General features: G+C 51.1%; 6 protein-coding genes across 6 annotated transcripts; 3 read left to right on the forward strand and 3 right to left on the reverse strand.

Annotated features, from left to right (window-relative positions):
* Window positions 1-1,209: 1,209 nt before the first annotated feature.
* Z518_05590 (sulfate adenylyltransferase) lies at window positions 1,210-2,931 on the forward strand (the record flags this gene model as incomplete). Its single annotated transcript, XM_013416402.1, has 1 exon — window positions 1,210-2,931. One exon carries the CDS (start codon window positions 1,210-1,212, stop codon window positions 2,929-2,931), a length of 1,722 nt encoding a protein of 573 aa, XP_013271856.1.
* Window positions 2,932-4,735: 1,804 nt separating this feature from the next.
* Z518_05591 (uncharacterized protein) lies at window positions 4,736-6,364 on the forward strand (the record flags this gene model as incomplete). Its single annotated transcript, XM_013416403.1, has 4 exons — window positions 4,736-4,822; window positions 4,874-4,930; window positions 4,983-5,219; window positions 5,270-6,364. 4 exons carry the CDS (start codon window positions 4,736-4,738, stop codon window positions 6,362-6,364), a joined length of 1,476 nt encoding a protein of 491 aa, XP_013271857.1.
* A 737-nt stretch (window positions 6,365-7,101) lies between these two features.
* Z518_05592 (uncharacterized protein) lies at window positions 7,102-7,980 on the reverse strand (the record flags this gene model as incomplete). Its single annotated transcript, XM_013416404.1, has 1 exon — window positions 7,102-7,980. The coding sequence occupies one exon, from the start codon at window positions 7,978-7,980 to the stop codon at window positions 7,102-7,104; it is 879 nt and encodes a 292-aa protein (XP_013271858.1).
* A 2,298-nt stretch (window positions 7,981-10,278) lies between these two features.
* Z518_05593 (uncharacterized protein) lies at window positions 10,279-11,806 on the forward strand (the record flags this gene model as incomplete). The annotated part of the gene is made up of 2 exons (XM_013416405.1): window positions 10,279-10,562; window positions 10,678-11,806. 2 exons carry the CDS (start codon window positions 10,279-10,281, stop codon window positions 11,804-11,806), a joined length of 1,413 nt encoding a protein of 470 aa, XP_013271859.1.
* Window positions 11,807-12,480: 674 nt separating this feature from the next.
* On the reverse strand, window positions 12,481-14,271 carry Z518_05594 (uncharacterized protein; the record flags this gene model as incomplete). Its single annotated transcript, XM_013416406.1, has 1 exon — window positions 12,481-14,271. The coding sequence occupies one exon, from the start codon at window positions 14,269-14,271 to the stop codon at window positions 12,481-12,483; it is 1,791 nt and encodes a 596-aa protein (XP_013271860.1).
* A 1,287-nt stretch (window positions 14,272-15,558) lies between these two features.
* Z518_05595 (uncharacterized protein) lies at window positions 15,559-16,185 on the reverse strand (the record flags this gene model as incomplete). Its single annotated transcript, XM_013416407.1, has 1 exon — window positions 15,559-16,185. One exon carries the CDS (start codon window positions 16,183-16,185, stop codon window positions 15,559-15,561), a length of 627 nt encoding a protein of 208 aa, XP_013271861.1.
* Window positions 16,186-18,190: the final 2,005 nt, after the last annotated feature.

The raw sequence follows: 18,190 nt of genomic DNA on the forward strand, positions 1-18,190 counted from the left end.
CTCAGCTCGGAAGCTTTTCTCATATTTTCAGCATAGCGCCGGCGTTCGGGATTCAGCATCAGCGATGGCATGGGGGAACTTTTCTGCATTGAGATGCATGACATGTGGATGAAATGTGATCCAAGTCTGTTACGAGCTAGAACCTTGCATATGCATCAAAAGCGAAATTTACGGACCACCAAGGATGGAGGACAAAAGCAATAGTGGCCGCCTCACGAGGAGCTAACTGATAGAAGGGGCATTTTCAATCTTCTGGGGACATGTCAACTTATCTATCATCATATATCTGCAGTGCGATAGGAGAGTGTGTACTTAGATGAAAGCAGAATAATCATAGGGGGGTGGGGCTCAGCCCGTTGCCCAATAGAGCCCTATCTTACCACCGAGACCGCCCTACCGACGAACAAACTTGTATCAATCATGATTTCCACGTGTGGTAATTCATGGAGTTGGGGCTTTGCTGACCGCTCTTCCGCTTCTGCCTTATTTTTTTTCCTGTTTATCCGTGTACTTGCGCATTTTACGGACAACTCATCTGTGTTACCATCACACATTGCTTGATACTCTCTCGATACAAATCCCCATGTGTGGAGGTCTTACTTACGCGGATCAGTACACTGTGCTCCGTCGCAAACAGGGAAGGGAAAAAAAAAAGGTTTTAGTACAATGGAGATGGAGACGAAGATTGGAGATCGGCACCCTTAGCGAAAATGAAAATAGTTGGTCACCTGAACGACGGATGGGCCCTGGGTTTCAAGGTTGCGCCCGCAACGCCTCGAAAGATGGGAACTTCAGCGGGCATTTCGGCCCCCTTGCTCGACCAAAAGGTCAAGGTTTCTCACGCCAAACGGGCACTTCTGTCAGGTCCCGGAGATCTGAGGACAGCCTGCTGAGTCGGCTCGACCAACCAGGGTGTGTGGGTAAGCAGCAAACCATCTCCTTTTTTTGCCTTACCGCAAAAATTTGTTGCCAATGCGGCGGGTGGGATATCGCGCCATACGACAAGAAATGATTTATTCTTAGGTATATTACCACCACTGGTCTCTCCGCATTACTGTTCAGTCTTTAGGATTCATATACCAAACTGTCTTCAAACCAGACGCTTGTCAGGATCATCATCATCTTCTTCTTGCCGTCACCGCTTTCTCGAGGTGACACCATCCCCCCTATTTTTCTTCACACGACCCCTCTCAGCGTCTCATTGTCACCATGGCCAACCCACCTCATGGAGGGGTTCTCAAGGACCTTCTCGCCCGAGACGCTCCTCGTCATGACGAGCTCGCCGCCGAGGCTGAAATATTACCCGCAGTCGTCCTCACTGAACGTCAATTGTGCGATCTTGAACTCATTCTCAATGGTGGCTTCTCCCCTCTGGAGGGGTTCATGAACGAGAAGGATTACAATGGAGTCGTGGAGAACCTCCGACTCGTAGATGGCGCTCTGTTCAGCATGCCCATTTGCTTGGACGTTGCAGGACCGATGATTGAACGTCTGAAGATCAAGGCAGGCTCTCGAATCACCCTCCGGGATTTCCGAGACGACCGCAACCTGGCCATCTTGACCGTGGACGATGTCTACAAGCCAGACAAGAAAAAGGAGGCTCAAGAAGTATTTGGGGGAGACCCAGAGCACCCCGCCATCAAATACTTGATGACTGCCACAAAGGATTACTACATTGGCGGCAAGATTCAGGCTGTCAACAGACTGAACCATTACGATCACGTGGCTCTGAGATATACTCCCGCCGAGTTGCGTTTGCACTTTGAGAAGTTGGGCTGGACTCGAGTGGTGGCTTTCCAGACTCGAAATCCCATGCACCGCGCTCATCGTGAACTGACGGTTCGTGCGGCGCGGGCCCGCCAGGCCAACGTCCTTATTCACCCTGTGGTCGGTCTGACTAAGCCCGGTGATATCGACCACTTCACCCGTGTCCGTGTCTATGAAGCCCTCATGCCCCGATACCCGAACGGTATGGCTGTCCTTGGCCTCCTTGGGTTGGCCATGCGCATGGGTGGTCCTCGTGAGGCTATCTGGCACGCCATCATCCGAAAGAACCACGGTGCAACTCATTTCATCATTGGAAGAGATCACGCGGGTCCGGGAAAGAACAGTGCTGGAAAGGATTTCTATGGTCCCTACGATGCTCAGCACGCGGTGGAGAAATACCGAGCAGAATTGGGCATTGAAGTCGTCGAATTCCAAATGATGACGTACCTGCCCGATACCGACGAGTACCGACCCAAGGACCAGGTCCCCGCCGGTGTCAAGACCTTGGACATCTCGGGTACCGAACTCCGAAGACGTCTCAGAGTCGGTGCCCCGATTCCAGAATGGTTCTCTTATCCCGAAGTCGTCAAGGTTCTGCGGGAGTCCAACCCTCCCCGGGCAAAGCAGGGCTTCACCATCTTCCTGACCGGATACCAGAACTCTGGTAAGGACGCGATTGCGCGAGCTTTGCAAGTCACCTTCAACGAGCAAGGTGGTCGCCCAGTCTCTCTTCTCCTCGGCGAGACGGTTCGCTCCGAATTATCCTCGGAGCTGGGATTCACCAAGGAAGACCGTGATACCAACATTGCCCGTATCGCCTTTGTGGCCGCTGAGTTGACCAAGGCCGGTGCGGCTGTCATTGCTGCACCAATTGCACCATTTGACGAGGCTCGGCAAGATGCCCGCGAGACCGTTCAGAAATACGGAAGCTTCTTCCTTGTCCACGTTGCAACCAGCCTGGAATACTGCGAGAAGACGGACAAGCGAGGTGTCTACGCACGAGCTCGAAGGAACTCCATCAGGAACTTTACCGGTGTCAATGATCCATACGAGAAGCCCACTGATGCTGATTTGACCGTAGACTGTGAGAAGCAATCGGTCCGAAGTATTGTGCACGAGATTGTTTTGATGTTAGAAAGCCAGGGCTTCTTGGGAAATGTCTAAGGGCTATTTTAGGCTCGATGCAGAGATGTATGCATTTAAATAAGCAAAGCAACGATGATGAATTGGGAGGGAAAGACATGAACGACCACTTGGCTATCGAAATGATAGAAGATGAGATGAGAAAGGAATTTGAAGAATTTCTCCTGAGGTATAGAATTTGTTGCCTAATAAGAATTTCTCGTGTTCGTGTCTTTCTTCCTCGGGCATGCGTGTGTCAAATGCAAAGGTAGTAATACAGTATATTCGAGTACAAATCTTGTGGCCGGCGATGTCGTCCATGCTTCCCACCAATCAGTATTGAAACCGGGCCGTGATTGTAGAATACTGACTGAGATGGCTCTTCTAGACATGCATGATATTCAAGAGCACGTATATCCTATAGCTCCTTTCGGAGACGATTCTTACTCAAAATCCTGGATTGGGTGAATAGTCTTATGTTACCGCATCATCTGACGAGACTCGTCTTCTATGAGCTCCCGTCTGATCTTCCCATCGTACATGGTCGTCGAACCTATGGAAAAGCAAGTTCACTTGCCCATTCTCGTTCCCCAGCACCAACATGCTAACTGTGGATACCTGCAAATCAGCATGCCTTGTCCTCGACTATAAACAACTGCCGTATACCGCATAGAAGGTCGACTACCTAGATCTCGAACCCACCCTCAGCTCAGTCGGCGTACCACCCAATGATCCATCCACGACCCCGTGGGCATATACATCCACCACAGTCCGCCTATCCCCAGGCTAATTTGTAATGGACTCCGAGAGCACCGCCAAAAGACTTGGGTCCCTCTAACCCAGCCCGCTCTTGCACCTAGACTCGCCCTATTTTCCCGCGCGTGCCAACGCCATCACGTCGGAAATCGAAAGCATCATGCGCCCTGTCTATATCCCCGGAACGCCCTCGTTGGTCAACCCGCCTTCGGCAAAGTACTTTAGGGCAGACCACGAAAACTGCATTGGCATGTCGCTGGAGCATACTTGCACGCGATCAGGGTGGGCCAAAAGCTTTTGATGCCGTTGCTCCCCATATTCAAAAACTCGCCGATACGTTGAAGGAGAATATGGATGGGTCATTCTTCATGGGTGATAAAGATTCATCCAAGGGTTAGGGCGCTGTTCTACCTAGATAGTATTGAAAGATGCCCGCTTTTCATTTCATGGCCAGAACATCGACAACGAAACTCAAACATCACATCGTGCAATTCATTCATTTCCTGCTCAACAGCAGCCATTTCTGCACTGCAAATGAAGCCGATCGGCGCCCATTCTGCTCCGCCGCTGATAGAAGCGACACCCGGTCCTTGGAGAATTGAGTGAGTCCGGCATGCAATGATACCCAAATGTAGGGTGTTCTCAATGACGAGGTTGCAACCCCAGGTGGCAGATTCACGTGCCGAGTAGTCTATCCATCGGATGAGAATGACCGTTTCGAACAGTTTCTTGCCAATTTTTGGTATCTTCCTCTTGATGCTGTGCGTAGTGAAGGTCGGTTGCCGTAGGAAATGTGAAGGTTGAGTTGGAGGCAGTAAGAAGGGAGGAGGATCAGGTTTTAAAGCAGCAAGGTGTCGATGGGCCTGCAGGCACGTGAAGCTTGGAGCCAAGGAACGCGTCAAGAGAGAGGCCTGGTCAAAGTGGCAACAGTCGAAGCTCGATTTGGCGGCGTTGCGGACAAAATACAAGACTCGAGAGACGACCCTCGCTCTCTTTCCCTCGATTTCTGTCTCCTTTATCCTGATATCGCTTCTTTCGACCATCTCGATCCAGGCATCCGACACACTTTTCGTCTTTCCCATCGGCCAAAATGTCGGACGGAACCCTCTTCAAACCGGAGAAGGACTTCACCAATGAAGCAGACAAGATTCTTCCTGATGCGGAGGCATTGGCCAAGGTAGCCACGTCATAGCAGAGTCAATGGATATCGATGTTGACTCCTTTACAGAAAGATATCCAAAGGGGGATTGACAAAATCCTGCTCCTCGAAAAACAAGCCCGACAGGTACGCGCACCCAAGTCCTCCCACAGCCCAGCCTGACTGACGGGCAATTCAGGCCTCAGATCTTGCTTCTACGTCCCGTTGTTTAATTACAATTGTCACGATATGTAAAGACGCGGGAGACTGGAGTTTACTCAACGAACAAGTCCTGCTGCTGTCCAAGAAACATGGTCAACTTAAACAAGCCATTACCAATATGGTGCAGACCGTTATGGGATTTCTCAATGACACCCCCAACTTGGAAACAAAACTCGGCGTGATTGAGGCGTTACGGACGGTGACCGAGGGCAAGGTTGGTCGATTCCCAAACATGATCCTGCACAGGGGACTGACAAGGACGAGATCTTCGTTGAGGTCGAACGGGCCCGGATTACCCGAATCCTGTCCGACATCAAGAAAGACCGAGGCGATATCCAATCAGCATGCGACATCCTGTGCGAACTTCAAGTCGAAACGTTTGGATCGATGACCCGAAGAGAAAAGACCGAATTCATCCTGGAGCAAGTGGCGTTGTGTATACAAAATGGGGACTGGACACAAGCGGGCATTCTCAGTCGAAAGATTAGCACGAGGTATTTCGCCCGAAAAGCCAAGAAGACTCCCGAACAATTGGAGAAGGAGAAGAAAGAACGAGAAGAGAAGGAGAAGAAGAGGTCGGCGGACGAACCCGCTCCGGAACAGGAAGAGGACGTGACCGACCTGAAATTGCGATACTACGAACAACAAATCACCCTGGCTAAGCACGAGGATAAATACCTTGAAGTCTGCAAACACTACCGACAGGTCCTGGACACAGAATCGGTGGAGAACAACCCCGAACAACTGCGCGCCGTCCTCCAACGGGTGATTTACTTTGTCCTCCTTGCTCCTTATGACAACGAACAATCGGACCTGCTTCACCGTATCTACCAAGACTCCCGCAATTCCGAGGTCCCCAAGGACGCGGCATTGCTGAAACAGTTCACTATCCCTGAACTTATGCGCTGGCCCATGGTCGAGCAACAGTACGGTGACCATCTCTGCTCGACCGACATATTCTCCAAGACCCCTGATGCCCATGATCCGAAAGCTCACACTCGCTACGATGCCCTTCGTCATCGTGTCATTGAGCACAACGTCCGGGTTGTCGCCAAGTACTACACACGCATCTCGTTCCCCCGACTCACCGAACTCCTCGACCTGTCTGAAGAAGAAACCGAAAAATACATCTCCGATCTTGTGACCAAGAAGACGGTCTACGCGCGCATTGACCGACCAGCGCGAGTAGTAAGTTTCGAAGTCAAGCGCGGGCCTGACGAGGTGCTCGATGAATGGAGCAACAGCATGAAAGGGCTGTTGGGATTATTAGAGCGGGTCGGGCACCTCATGCAGCGCGAAGAGATGATGGCCCGTATCCAGCCCGGCGGCAAGGAAGAAGGCAAAAAGGTCAAGGCTTAGTTTGCTGAGACCATTGATCGATTGAAGTTCCTTTCGGCCATTGGTGGGGAGGAGCGAGGGATCTGTATCAAAAGAAAGGGAAAAGAAGGCCTATTGAGGATGACATACCAAATGGATGTTTGGGGAAGAGCATGGCCACGGTTATGGCCGTGATGTACCCGTAGGTATCTGCAGACTTGGCCGGGCAAGACAAAACGCCAGAGCCAGGACCATTCTCAAAGATGCCCTCCTCCGTTCTCCCGCCTCTGAAGTCTCGTGTCCACCTCGGTGTCACAGAAGCAAGCAAATCGAATTGACAATCGGATTCATGCACACGGTGCTTGTCCAATCATTAGTCGTATTCAACTCATTCTATTCGTTTGCTCTATCCTCTAACGATTCTCAGCACATCAATGGATGTGTTCCAGCCGGTGACCCATGCGTCGTCTCCCAGGACGCGCAGCCCAAACCGTTCTTAATAAAAGCGTAACATTCATGGTCATGACATAAGCAATAAAGGAGCGACTCGATATAGATAGATCAACCGCAAAGCGTGCTCGCAGTATGTTTGGGTAGAATATCATAACATATCAGTATAAACGCCTGGACAATGCATCTAGGGTTCCTGCAGACAGAAGACAAGTAAAAGTTGGCATGTTGAAACTCGAACGTACCACGGCCTGCCCTATATCCGGTCCTCGTTAGAACCACCCAAAATCCTATAAACGGAGGCATAGAGTCACCGCCGCCCGGGAGCTTTATTTCCCAGCAAGTTCCTTGCTCAATGCTCCATCGATTCCCACACGGATGACTTCTCTGGCTGGATTTTGGGGAAGCTCCACGTCCCTGGCGTCAGCACCGCTAACTTTCCAGACACGGCGCTGGGCTCGAAAGCCCATGGTCAATAACACTAAGTGGCCAGCGTAAAGCAGAAAGACAATCCATCCCACGACCGCCTTCGCCACGCTGACCTCGTGGATGCCGTACATGAAATGCCCGCGCACTTGGACGGGACAAACGCTCTGGCCCGACTTGTTGAGTGGCGGGATCTCGCAGTGCATCCAGAACGAGAGCGTCGTGAGCCAGCCGGCGGCGAGGAGCGACGACGAAACCAGGAAGGTAGCGTAGATGCTGCGCAACGATAAGTGTTGAGGCGTGTGATGGTGCATGATCAGTTCGAAGCTGAGGTGCACGAGGCTCACGATCGGTGTAGTGAGCGTGTAGAACATGAGGGCGACTTCGGACTCGCGGTCTTCTCTTTCTTCTTCTTGCGATAAAGAGGAGCCGTTGAGACTTGAGGAGTTGGTGGTAGAAGTGGTCTCTCGAGACGTTAAGAGAGACCGTCGTCGGCCGAAAAGGGAACTGTCCACTTCCGCGTTGCTGTCTATGGCCAGTTGATCTGCGATGTCGGTGTGTGGTTTGGCCACGCAGTAGGCGTAGATGGCCCCCAGGATGAGAGTTGTGAACACCATCGCCAGGAGGATTGGGAGGACGATGGTGCGGAATTTGTGAAGGCGACGGAGTGCGGGTTTTTGGAGTTGTGACGGAGGAGGCGGAAACCGTGGTTGTCGCTGGTTTTGCGGTTGGGAGATAGGGAAGCCATCGCTGGTGCTGACTCGTCGAACGGCGAATCTCATCTCGAAGGAGTGTATTGACGGTGACGATTAGGGATTATGATTCAGATCCTGCTGGTGGAAGAGTGAGCTCGACCAGAAGAAATGTGACAGGGAAGGGAGCGTCCAGCGCAATGAACAATATGGACTGTAATACAAGCTGTGACGACGATATTGACACTCAACGCCAGAGGAAAAGAAGAGAATCAGGAGATGTCTTCCTCTGCATCCACGGCGACGGCCCATATGTATTCTGTCCGCAGAACTTCTGCCTTGTTTTTGCCCTTCAGAAGGCTCAGGCTGGTCAGCGGCAGATGCCACAGACACATCTGGGCTTGACCTCCGACCTCTGCCTCGCTCATTGCACCAACGTCGGGTCGCCTTGACAAGCGCAGGTGCATCCTCGTCCACTCCAGAGTCGATGCACGACGTATACCGAGGTCGACGCAGAGGTCGTGATCTCTTCCCGGGTCCGGGCGGAGCTATTCTTGTCAACGCGCCTAAATGCCAAAGAGGACGAGGTGCAACGAGGCCCAGTGAATTCGAGGACGATCGCGCAATGCTCGACAAGTGTTAACGTCATGGACCTCCGATGCGCCGTTGGGCGTTTAAGTGTCCAACGGTGGCAGTGATCAAGGGGGTGTTTGAAGCGGTGTTTCAAGCTGAAGAGAGGGGGCGGAGATGTTTCATCTGGTTTGGTCGTCTGCCCAGAGATTCGACTCGACTCGTTCATCGGCCTCTCTTTTTATCGTCTCGAGTGTGGATGGATGAAGGGAAGACTCCTTAAATCCGTATAAATATGGACCGTCGTAATACCTTCCGTGCAGCAGATTCAATCACGAGCGAGAAGAGCGACCCAGTTGCCTTTCACAGCCTTGTGAATTTTCCTGACGAGACAATGTTGCCGAACAGAGAACTTGATCCTACGAGACTTTGGACTTCCTTGATCGCTGCTACGATACACTCATTGTCGTGGGCTATTACTCTATCACTCTACAACGCTGGTTCCTGTGAACCAGAGGGGAACGAGAATGCCGCATGACCACCTAGTCAAAAGTGACTGGACGTGTTCTTTGCATCATGCGTGCCACTTTCCAGAGGAGTATTCTACGGGACTCAGAAGCACGATGCTCCAATGTGGTGGCTCATCGGATGGGTTCTTCCAATGCCACATCCGAGAGCTAGGGTAATTTTCTCTCCATTGGGACCGGCCATGGTCAATCGGGACGCGCGGGCACGAACGCGAGCCTGCATTCATCCTCTTCCGTTCTTTATGTCCGTCGATACTGATCTTGAGAAACTCGATAGACAATGAGCTTGTCATGGAACTGGTCCTTTCCTTCAGGGCATGCAGACCACGTGGATAGACGAATACATCGACGGGCTTCAGGATGCGCTTGCCGCGGCTCAGCCTGACTTGGCAGCGTCACGTCGGGCGGGTTGGTTTGTTGCTGTTATAGAGACAGATTCGGGATCTCAAGTGCCATGACTGCGAGGAATATATGAGCGGCCAGATGCGAAACCAGTCCTTTTCTTCGATCTGAAAGGTACGAATGTCGGATGAGTATGTGTCAATTTTCTGTAAAAGGGAATCAGGATGTGAGGACAATGGCCTCGAATGCTCCATCTTTTCTAATGGTGTTATATGCCGATCGTAGACAGGGTAACAGATGCCTTCCAGCGCTCCTCCTCTCTTCTTAGTGGTGATTTTGATCTCTATGACTCATGAATACCACCATTCCTCATACAATATCTCCGGATTGATACATCGGGATTAAGTCCAAGCCGAACAGGCCACGGGTATTCGGCACCCAAACCACCCAGCCTTTGGGGCAATTCCCTTCTTCTCCTCTCTCGTACATCAGCTATGGGGCACAATGTACGCCCTCCCTTTGTAAGACAGATGTGATCTTCAGCAGCTTCTCCATGCTTCGGTTTTGTATGTACGGAGTGTGCCGCGGACTTTGTCCCCCGCTTTAATATCATCACATCAGATCAACACCCCCTGCCTCAGTCAGGATGTGGGATTTGTACACCGTTTTCCCTTCCCCTGCCCACTTTTCCTCTTTTCGCAAAACGCGACGGAGTTTTTCTTTCTCTTCCAACCTCTGGCTTCTCTTCATTTCCCTTATCTCGACGTTCTAAGTGTTCTGTTAGACTCGAGCTATGCAAGCGCCATCGAGATCTGATCTTGATCTTGCTGAATCGTCACGGCGAGAGCCGTGTTCAGCTGTATACACACCGAGACCTCCATATTTAGCAGATATCCCATCTCTGTGGCCAGCCTGGGCTGAAGACATCCTAGCTCGTTGAAGCCCCATCATGAGCTCATCCACCATCCCGGACGACGAGCTCGAAATTGAAATCGAGAAAGAAAAAACGGTGGAAAGAGACTTTCCATCTTCCCAACTTGTCCCCGTCCGGGCCGAGTCGACACTTGACAAGGCTCTCGATGCCGAAGCCAACATTTCCCATTCACCACCTGAGCCAGTCAACATAACATCCTCCACCACAAACGTTGCGGATGACCCTGGCCCTCCCCCCAACGGCGGCCTCTACGCCTGGCTCCAAGTGATGGGATCCTTTTTCCTGTTCTTTAACAGCTGGTGAGTCGCCCAATGTCTTCACCCCTGTCTTCACCCTGTCTGGCTCCCTTACTTTTTCACCAACCTCGATCTAGACGGGAGGGGAATCTGACACCTCTGCTCTTTGTGTGTATAGGGGCACCGTCAACGCCTTCGGCGTGTTCCAAACGTACTACGAAAACAACCCGCTCTGGCACGAACCACCCAGCAACATCTCGTGGATCGGCTCCATCCAAGCCTTTCTCCTTCTTCTCATCGGCGTCATCACCGGCCCGGCCTACGACGCCGGCTACTTTCGCGCCCTCATCACGACAGGCGCCATTCTTATCCCGCTCGGCTTCATGATGACCAGCCTCGCCAAAGAATACTGGCAGACGATGCTGGCGCAGGCGTTCTGCATCGGCATCGGCAACGGATGTATCTTCATCCCCTCCGTCGCGATTTTGCCACAGTACTTCTCCACACGCAAGGCTCTGGCGAACGGCATCGCCGCCTCGGGCTCGAGTCTCGGCGGCGTCATTTACCCGATCGTCTTCCGTCGGGTCGAGCAGCAGTTAGGTTTCGGCTGGGCTACGCGGGTGATAGGCTTCATCTCCTTCGCGACGGTCTGGTTTTCCGTCTTGGTGATGAAACCGCGCATCATCCCCAAACATAAACGACACCTGACCGACCTAGCCGCGTTCAAGGAAATCCCCTATGTTTTGTTTTGCGCCGCCATGTTCTTTGGGTTCGTCGGCTTCTATGGGCCGGTGTACTATATCCAACCGTACGCGATCGGAAAGGGCATCACGAGCGAGAATGTGGGGTTCTACCTTCTCCCGATCCTCAACGCAGCGAGTATACCGGGCCGCATCGTCCCTAATTTCGTCGCCGATTTTACGGGCCCCTTGAACGTGCTGATTCCCTGCTCTATGATCACGGGCATTCTCGCACTGATTTGGATCGGGATTACGAATTTTGGCGGCACACTTACCTTTGCGATGCTCTATGGGTTCTTTTCCGGCGGCTTCGTGTCTATGCCGCCCGTGGCCGTTGTGACGTTGACGGCGGATATGCGCAAACTCGGCACCCGCATGGGTCAGTGTTTCTTCATCTCGGCCTTTGGCTTGTTGATGGGGACGCCGGTGTCGGGTGCTATCCTGAGCAGCTCCGGCGGTTGGCTTGGTGTGCAGTTGTTCAGCGGTATTTCCATCTTTGTCACCGGCCTGTTGTTGCTTTGGGCTAGGATTGATGTGACCGGATGGATATTGTGGAAGAAAGCTTGAGAGGAAGAAAAGAGAAAGCTGTTTTGGGACGTTCGGCACAGCGTACAGGGTACCTAGCGTGCCATAGCAGATTTATCGAAATGAATAGAAGGAAAAGCTAACCTAGATCTTACGTCTGCGCTGCGGGCGTTGCCAATAATAAGACTTCGCACGCGGTGTAAGCTTACAGATTTGATACGTGAACTTTACTTCGAGTCAAAAAGATGGTAGAACGTTGATTTTGGTGTTTCAAGCCCGTTTTCATTTCACTCGGAACCTCTCGATTTAACTGAGTACCCGTAGGTATGTGTGGCTAGCTCGGACCTGCGGTTGACACACTAGTCTAGAGTTTTGACCACTTCGGAGTCGCACATTTTTCTGTTCGATTCGTTTTCACCTCCACGTATCACCATGCATTCACATCTAATAAATTCACCACTCTCATGGCTTTGGCCCAAGTTCCCTTTGAGGTCGAGATGTATACCGTCGTATTTGGTCGCGTGTATGCCCATATTCCATGTGCCTAGTGACTCGACACCTCGTGTTGCTGCTTCGATATGCACGCTCTCCTTAAACGCCATGAATACCTTTGTCTCCCTGCCTGTGTCTGAAGAGAGATAAACCGCCATGGACATGGATCGCTTCATTCAATCATCGTCTCATTCTTGCGTTCAATTTTGGTGGCATTCTCACTCTCAAAAAAGGCCAGACAGCCAACCTCCCGCCGCTACAGGAGCTCGCAAAGGTCGTATCAAGGGCAATGTTTTTTCCCTTCTTAACTCAATCTGTAAATTTTCTTCCTCCCATCTCTGTTTCTCTTTGCGAGCCTTGTCAATTTGTTGTGCTTTTCCGAGGCCAAGTCCCAACAGACCCGACCCATTTTCAGCTTCCTTTTCTTTCTTTGCAGCGAGATGAGCCATTTGTCGCGCCATATCTTTCCAGTTCTGTAGACCTGTTTCAAGACACTGGCGACACCTTTCTTTTCCATCTTGCTCTCGTCGTTCGTCCATGACCCACATCACGGCTTCAGCTGCTTCAACACTATCCCTGGTCCAGCTGAGGCCTTTTTCTCTTTCGCTCTGACTTGTGGCAAAGAGAATTTCTCCAATGTAAGTCATTAATGCCACTTCTTCACAAGCTTCCTTCAGTGTGTGAAAGGGTCTTTCGTTCCCGCTGGGCGGAGGGGGAGGGTATGGTCGCTCAATGATCCAGTCCTTCAGCGCATCTATGTACGGCCAGAGCCCTTGACTCTCGTTCGTCCGCCGGGCCTCCGTCCCCGCCACCTCGGGTGGAGATGGAGGGAGGATTTTCCGGGCCTTCAGAACACTGAGGAATATTGGCAAAGCTCTATCGACTCTTCCAATCCGGGCATAATCAACGCCCATGGCAGTACTTGCTTTCAAGATATTGTCCGTGACGGCGTCCTCTCTTTCTTTGAGTATGATTCCGGTGTGACGATCCACGACGTCGGGCCTTCCGGCGGGCAATCCTGACTGAGCAATGCCTAAAGCCTGACGATAGATTCGTTCTGCAGAGTCAGCATCGCCTTTGAAAGCCATCCAATCGGCGTACGCCATAGCTGCGTCGAGTCGTTGTCGGGTGTCAAACCCTCGAGTGTTCAAAATTCTGCGATAAAAAGACTCTGGGGATGGGAAGGCATCTTCAACCTCCTCCGCGGTGGGAGGAGTTTCATGTCCCTTCTTCTTGTCCCATGGTAGTGGTTTAGGTCGTGGGTTGTTTGGTCCGGGAATGTTCTCACGTGAGTACACCCGTCCCCGAGCTTCTCCTTTTCTCCTACACATTCCATCCAGATGCTCTGCCACACGTCCGGCTCCCATTAGAGCGTCGTGGTAGCCCCGCCGCCATTGCTCAGTCTTTGGACTAATGTCGAAGACTTGGTGTTCCTGTACACCATCGGCGGATGGCCATATGACAGAGCCCCCCCTCATCAAGAACTTCCCATCAAAGTCTTCGCTCTCCAATCTTGCTAAGAGTTCCTGGTATAAACGCCCAGCTTTCGACCAATCTGTAAAGATCCGGTCTATTTTGGCCTCTTCTCCAAGCTCGGTATATTTTGCGTCGCGCAACAGCCATCGACTCCAAAATGTCCATTCTCGCGGAGTTGGATAATCTCGTTCAAGTTTGGTATGATGGATACCTAGCGCCAGGATGGCTAGAAGTATCACTGATGGCCAGAGGTATGCGTGAAAACGTAATTGGCGTCGTAATTGTTCTTTCCAGCGTTGCTTTCGTTCTGTGGAAATAAATCGCCCGACTTGGGCTTGAGCTATTGCTGTCCGTGATACCGGATGAAGGAAGGGTAATTGAGGTCGTAATATCGGTTGAGTTACTCGGAGTAGGGACGGCTTCTGGGCAAACGACCGGGACTGCGGATATTTCGAAGAGAAGAAATCAAGTCTATTCCGGCGTTGGAGGGTTCGCCAGCTTCGACGTGAAGATATGACTGACAGATTGGGATGAACCATCTTGCTCTCTGAGCTTCAGTTTGCGCCACGCCCAACAAGGACGAGGCGAAAGAAACGAATAGGTCAGCAAGAGAGAAATGCTGAAAGATGAGCTCGAGTTATCTGAACATCTCAATGAGGAGTCGTCCTTTACGGGGGGGCGATTGCCAAGATCGCGCAGATTTATGTACGGTAGATCATTCAGGAGAGTATGGATGGCTTCGCCAAAATTCAAGTGGATTTTGCTCTGCATGAGCTTGGAACTGTCTTGGACCTTTACGTACACTCAGGCGACGGTCAGGGTAAGATCCCTAAGATGAACACGAGCAGATCTGGGAGTGTATCGACAGCCATCACGGTCGAACAGACTTCGACATGGTCTAGTGCAGAGTGTTTCAGTGAGTTTTGTTTCTCAAATGCAAGCATCAGGATGCTCAAGTGATGCAACGGCTACTATTTCCGATAACTATGCAACGAGGCAACCAGGTATGCATAATCCAGACTAGCCTCCCATGAGACACGGTCCGTATGAAAGAAAGACACCTCTCATGCTCCTAGTCTATCTGTCCCTGGATTTTCTCAAGGATGTGCTTCTTCAACCCTCTCATTTGATCTGAGAAGGGAGGCCAATCCTTCTGGCCCTGATATGACTCATCGGCTTGACCAGATCCTCCATCATGGGTGTTGAAGGCCTGTGGCCGGTGGTAAGCCATTTTGCTTGGGCGTTCCACCGTGCCAACAACTGATTTCTTTCAAGTGGGAGGTGGTCGAGTTTAAGAACCGGCAAATGCAAGACCAATCTGAAAGTCGATCCATTTGCTTCTTGAACCAATTCCCTAAAATTTGAAAAAGACCCAAAAAAAAAAGGTGTGGAAAAAATTTGGTCCCTCAGGATAATGTAAAAATGCTCATGATCAAGATTATCATTACTGTGAGCCTGAGCTGATTAAGGAAAGTCGGGATTTTTGTCGTGGTCGCAGCATTAGTGGTAGTTTGTTGCAATGTTGAATCTTCCACGACTTTTAGACAAGAAAGGCGCGCCTCAGGAAGGTTCGATGGCTGAGACCCTGACCCAACTGGATTGTAAAGTACTGTCAAAATTGGTGCGATGCTGTAATAGAACGGTGCCGGGTCGCTAGACACAGATTCAGATGTCACTGTTTGACTTTCTATCAAGGCAACCTTATAGTTGGGCCCACCGGTCGATGGATGGCATGAGGTTTGCGAGAGGGGGCTGAGCGTTGCTTCTGGACCGGTTATCTCTGGAGATCGACGTTAATGAAGATTTGAAGGGCCGGAGTTGCGAATTTAAGGATACATACCCTTTGCAATGATAGACCCCCAGGTTACTTGGGCAATTGATTGACATGAAGGTGGCGGCGATCTTTCAATCACTGGCTGCAATGAAGCACAGACAGTGGTGCTGTTGGTTCCATCCGCAGTACGAAGTGTCTGTACCTGCTGCTGAGCCTGAGACACGAGGTCGTTCACACAGGCATCCTGCAGTGTCTCACCACAAGTGACCGTGCCATACTGAGTTATGCTGTTCAGGGGGAGACTTTTGGCGATGCCTTCGAAGATTAAGGCACACCCGGAGAAATCAGATGCGCTGGCAAGATCTAACGAAGGTGGGTATCCCAGGTAAAAGTTTTTGGTGAAGAGGGCCTGGGTGGCATTATTCGAGGGCTCTTCTGTCGAGACACCCACCGTCCATGTGAGCGGGCCATCGGGCGAGATGCTGGTGTTGAAAGACGCCGTTCCCAGCAAGGCATTGGTAGTGTTGCCTAAGGTACACCCGTCGGTCTGACAGCCAAGCACATCGCAGCCAACCAGCTGCTGCTGTTGCTGCTGTGAAGAAGCTCTCCTGATCAGAATTAACAGACATGTTACAAGCAGCAGCTTATTGCCGAGGACAGGAGAAGAATCGGGGAACATTCTGGGAGGGTGAGGGCGAGAAACCAGGGGATTCGAGATGGAAGACCATTCTTCTAGCCATGCCAACCGATCAAGAGGGATCAAGGTTTATGTGCTTTCTTTGCCTTGATAGCAACCATACGCTCTGAGGGAGTTTTCAACGTCTAGGCAATTCGAATTATTATTAGCATCCTGATGTGGGTCGGTCAGCGCTTACTGCATGCGGTATCCTAGTGGTAATGATGCCTTTGGTCCGCTTGCGTCTGCCATTGGCCCGAAACATGCGTGCTCTGTGTATAAAAAGCAGTAGCATATTTTACCCGGGCGCTAAAGCGCGTATACTGTACAGCAGAGGGCCACGACGTGTCAATCTGCTTGCCACTCCACTCCTCTGCCGCCGAGAGGCTCCTCTAACTTGGCCTTCCCCACCAGATCATGAAACGCCGGCGTAATGACTTGAATGTCGGGCGTGAACGGGCTCGGCTGTACTTCCCGAATACCTTTCCGAGGCGGTTAAGCTCCCTGATAGGAGGTTGGCAGGCGGCCTTGCATGACTTTGTCTTCATTCCTTGTCGAGCCTATCTTCTCCGAAGAGTTGTCCAATGTACCTGATTTGCGGGATCGAAATCAGAACAAGTAACCCCCTTGCTGGCCGAGAACAAGCTGAGGTTCGTCGCGTGACATTGTGGTAATGTGGTAATGTCTACTCTTTCACCAAATATCTAGTGTATTCTGAAAGCGCCTTAACTGGGATCGTCCTGGGCAAATATACCCCGGTCTGCCATGTCAATCCGATGTCGTTCTTGGCGTACGAGGCGCTGGAGATTCGGATGCGAAGCGGTGGCATTCTCTTAAGTGTTGGTGCTCTTGCTGAATTTACGTAGGTGAGATGAGAAGAAAGCATCCCCGGAGTACACTGCAAATCTCTCATTGTTGCACGATATTCTGATTCTTGATCTTGATGCGAAGAAACATCCAGTTCGCCAGTTTAGCTTTCGGTTGCAGCCAGGATGAGAACAAAAAGCAGGTTTCATTCTTTCAATACACACGCCTTGCTCGGGAATTCAACAGCATTGGATTCCAGTTTCCATTCGTGTCAGTGCGTTCGTCAGGCCCACCAAACCAAATAGACGTTGATCAACTTCTTTGTTCTTGAGTATCGTCAAAAAAGTCTTCTAGTCTCAAGAAGTGCCAACCCTTCCTCGAAATCCCAGTCCACGTCGGCTTCCAGATAAGCCCCTGAAGGCCAGACTGATTGAAACTGGTACGCTTTTTGACGAGAACCGATACAGTTTCTGCTAGTCTAACGGCCAGTTGAAGTGGTGTCTTCCCTTCAGAATCTTCTGCTTCTATATCGGCGCCATTACCCTGGAGGATCTTTGCAATCTCAATATGGCACGATTGAACTGCTTCACGAAGGTGTCTCGTCGTTTCGGAACCCTTTACGTTCCCATTAGCACTTCTCTCCAGAAGAATCTTCGTAGTTTTAGCCAGGCGGCCAGAAGTTCCTGCGGGGTGTACTGGCCACAATATCGTCGAATCGGATGTCAACGCCTCTCAAGAGATGAGGAATGCCGCCGCCGACTCCAACCCACCAAGCCCAAGCGGTGGCTGCGGCTGCAGTTCCCATCAATAACTTCTGGCAAACACGCTATAACCGTATTTATGGCAATAACCAAGGATCTGTTGCATGCTACGGCCCACTGGTTCATAATAGGAGTCCATCCGAAAATGAGCAATGAAGCATTCAAGGGCTTCATAGAAAAAAAAGGCTGGGGACCCCGGAGCTCTCTGGGCGATGCTTGGTCTGTAGGTGCTAGCTGGTAGAGGGCTTGTTTGCTATGCCCTCTAAGATTCGTTCCTTGATTGGCATCTTTTACTTTGTCAAATTCTAGTGGCCGAGTCTCTCTTGGGATTCTTTGAGCTCTTGCTGGCTCAGGCATTGCCTTGAAATTTCGGGTAGCTGAAATGTCAGGACACTCTTATCGAGAGCGAGAAACTGTGATTGTCTGACCGTAAGAAATAA

Source organism: Rhinocladiella mackenziei (genome assembly GCF_000835555.1).
Source record: "Rhinocladiella mackenziei CBS 650.93 unplaced genomic scaffold supercont1.4, whole genome shotgun sequence".
NCBI classification, from domain to species: Eukaryota; Fungi; Ascomycota; class Eurotiomycetes; order Chaetothyriales; family Herpotrichiellaceae; genus Rhinocladiella; species Rhinocladiella mackenziei.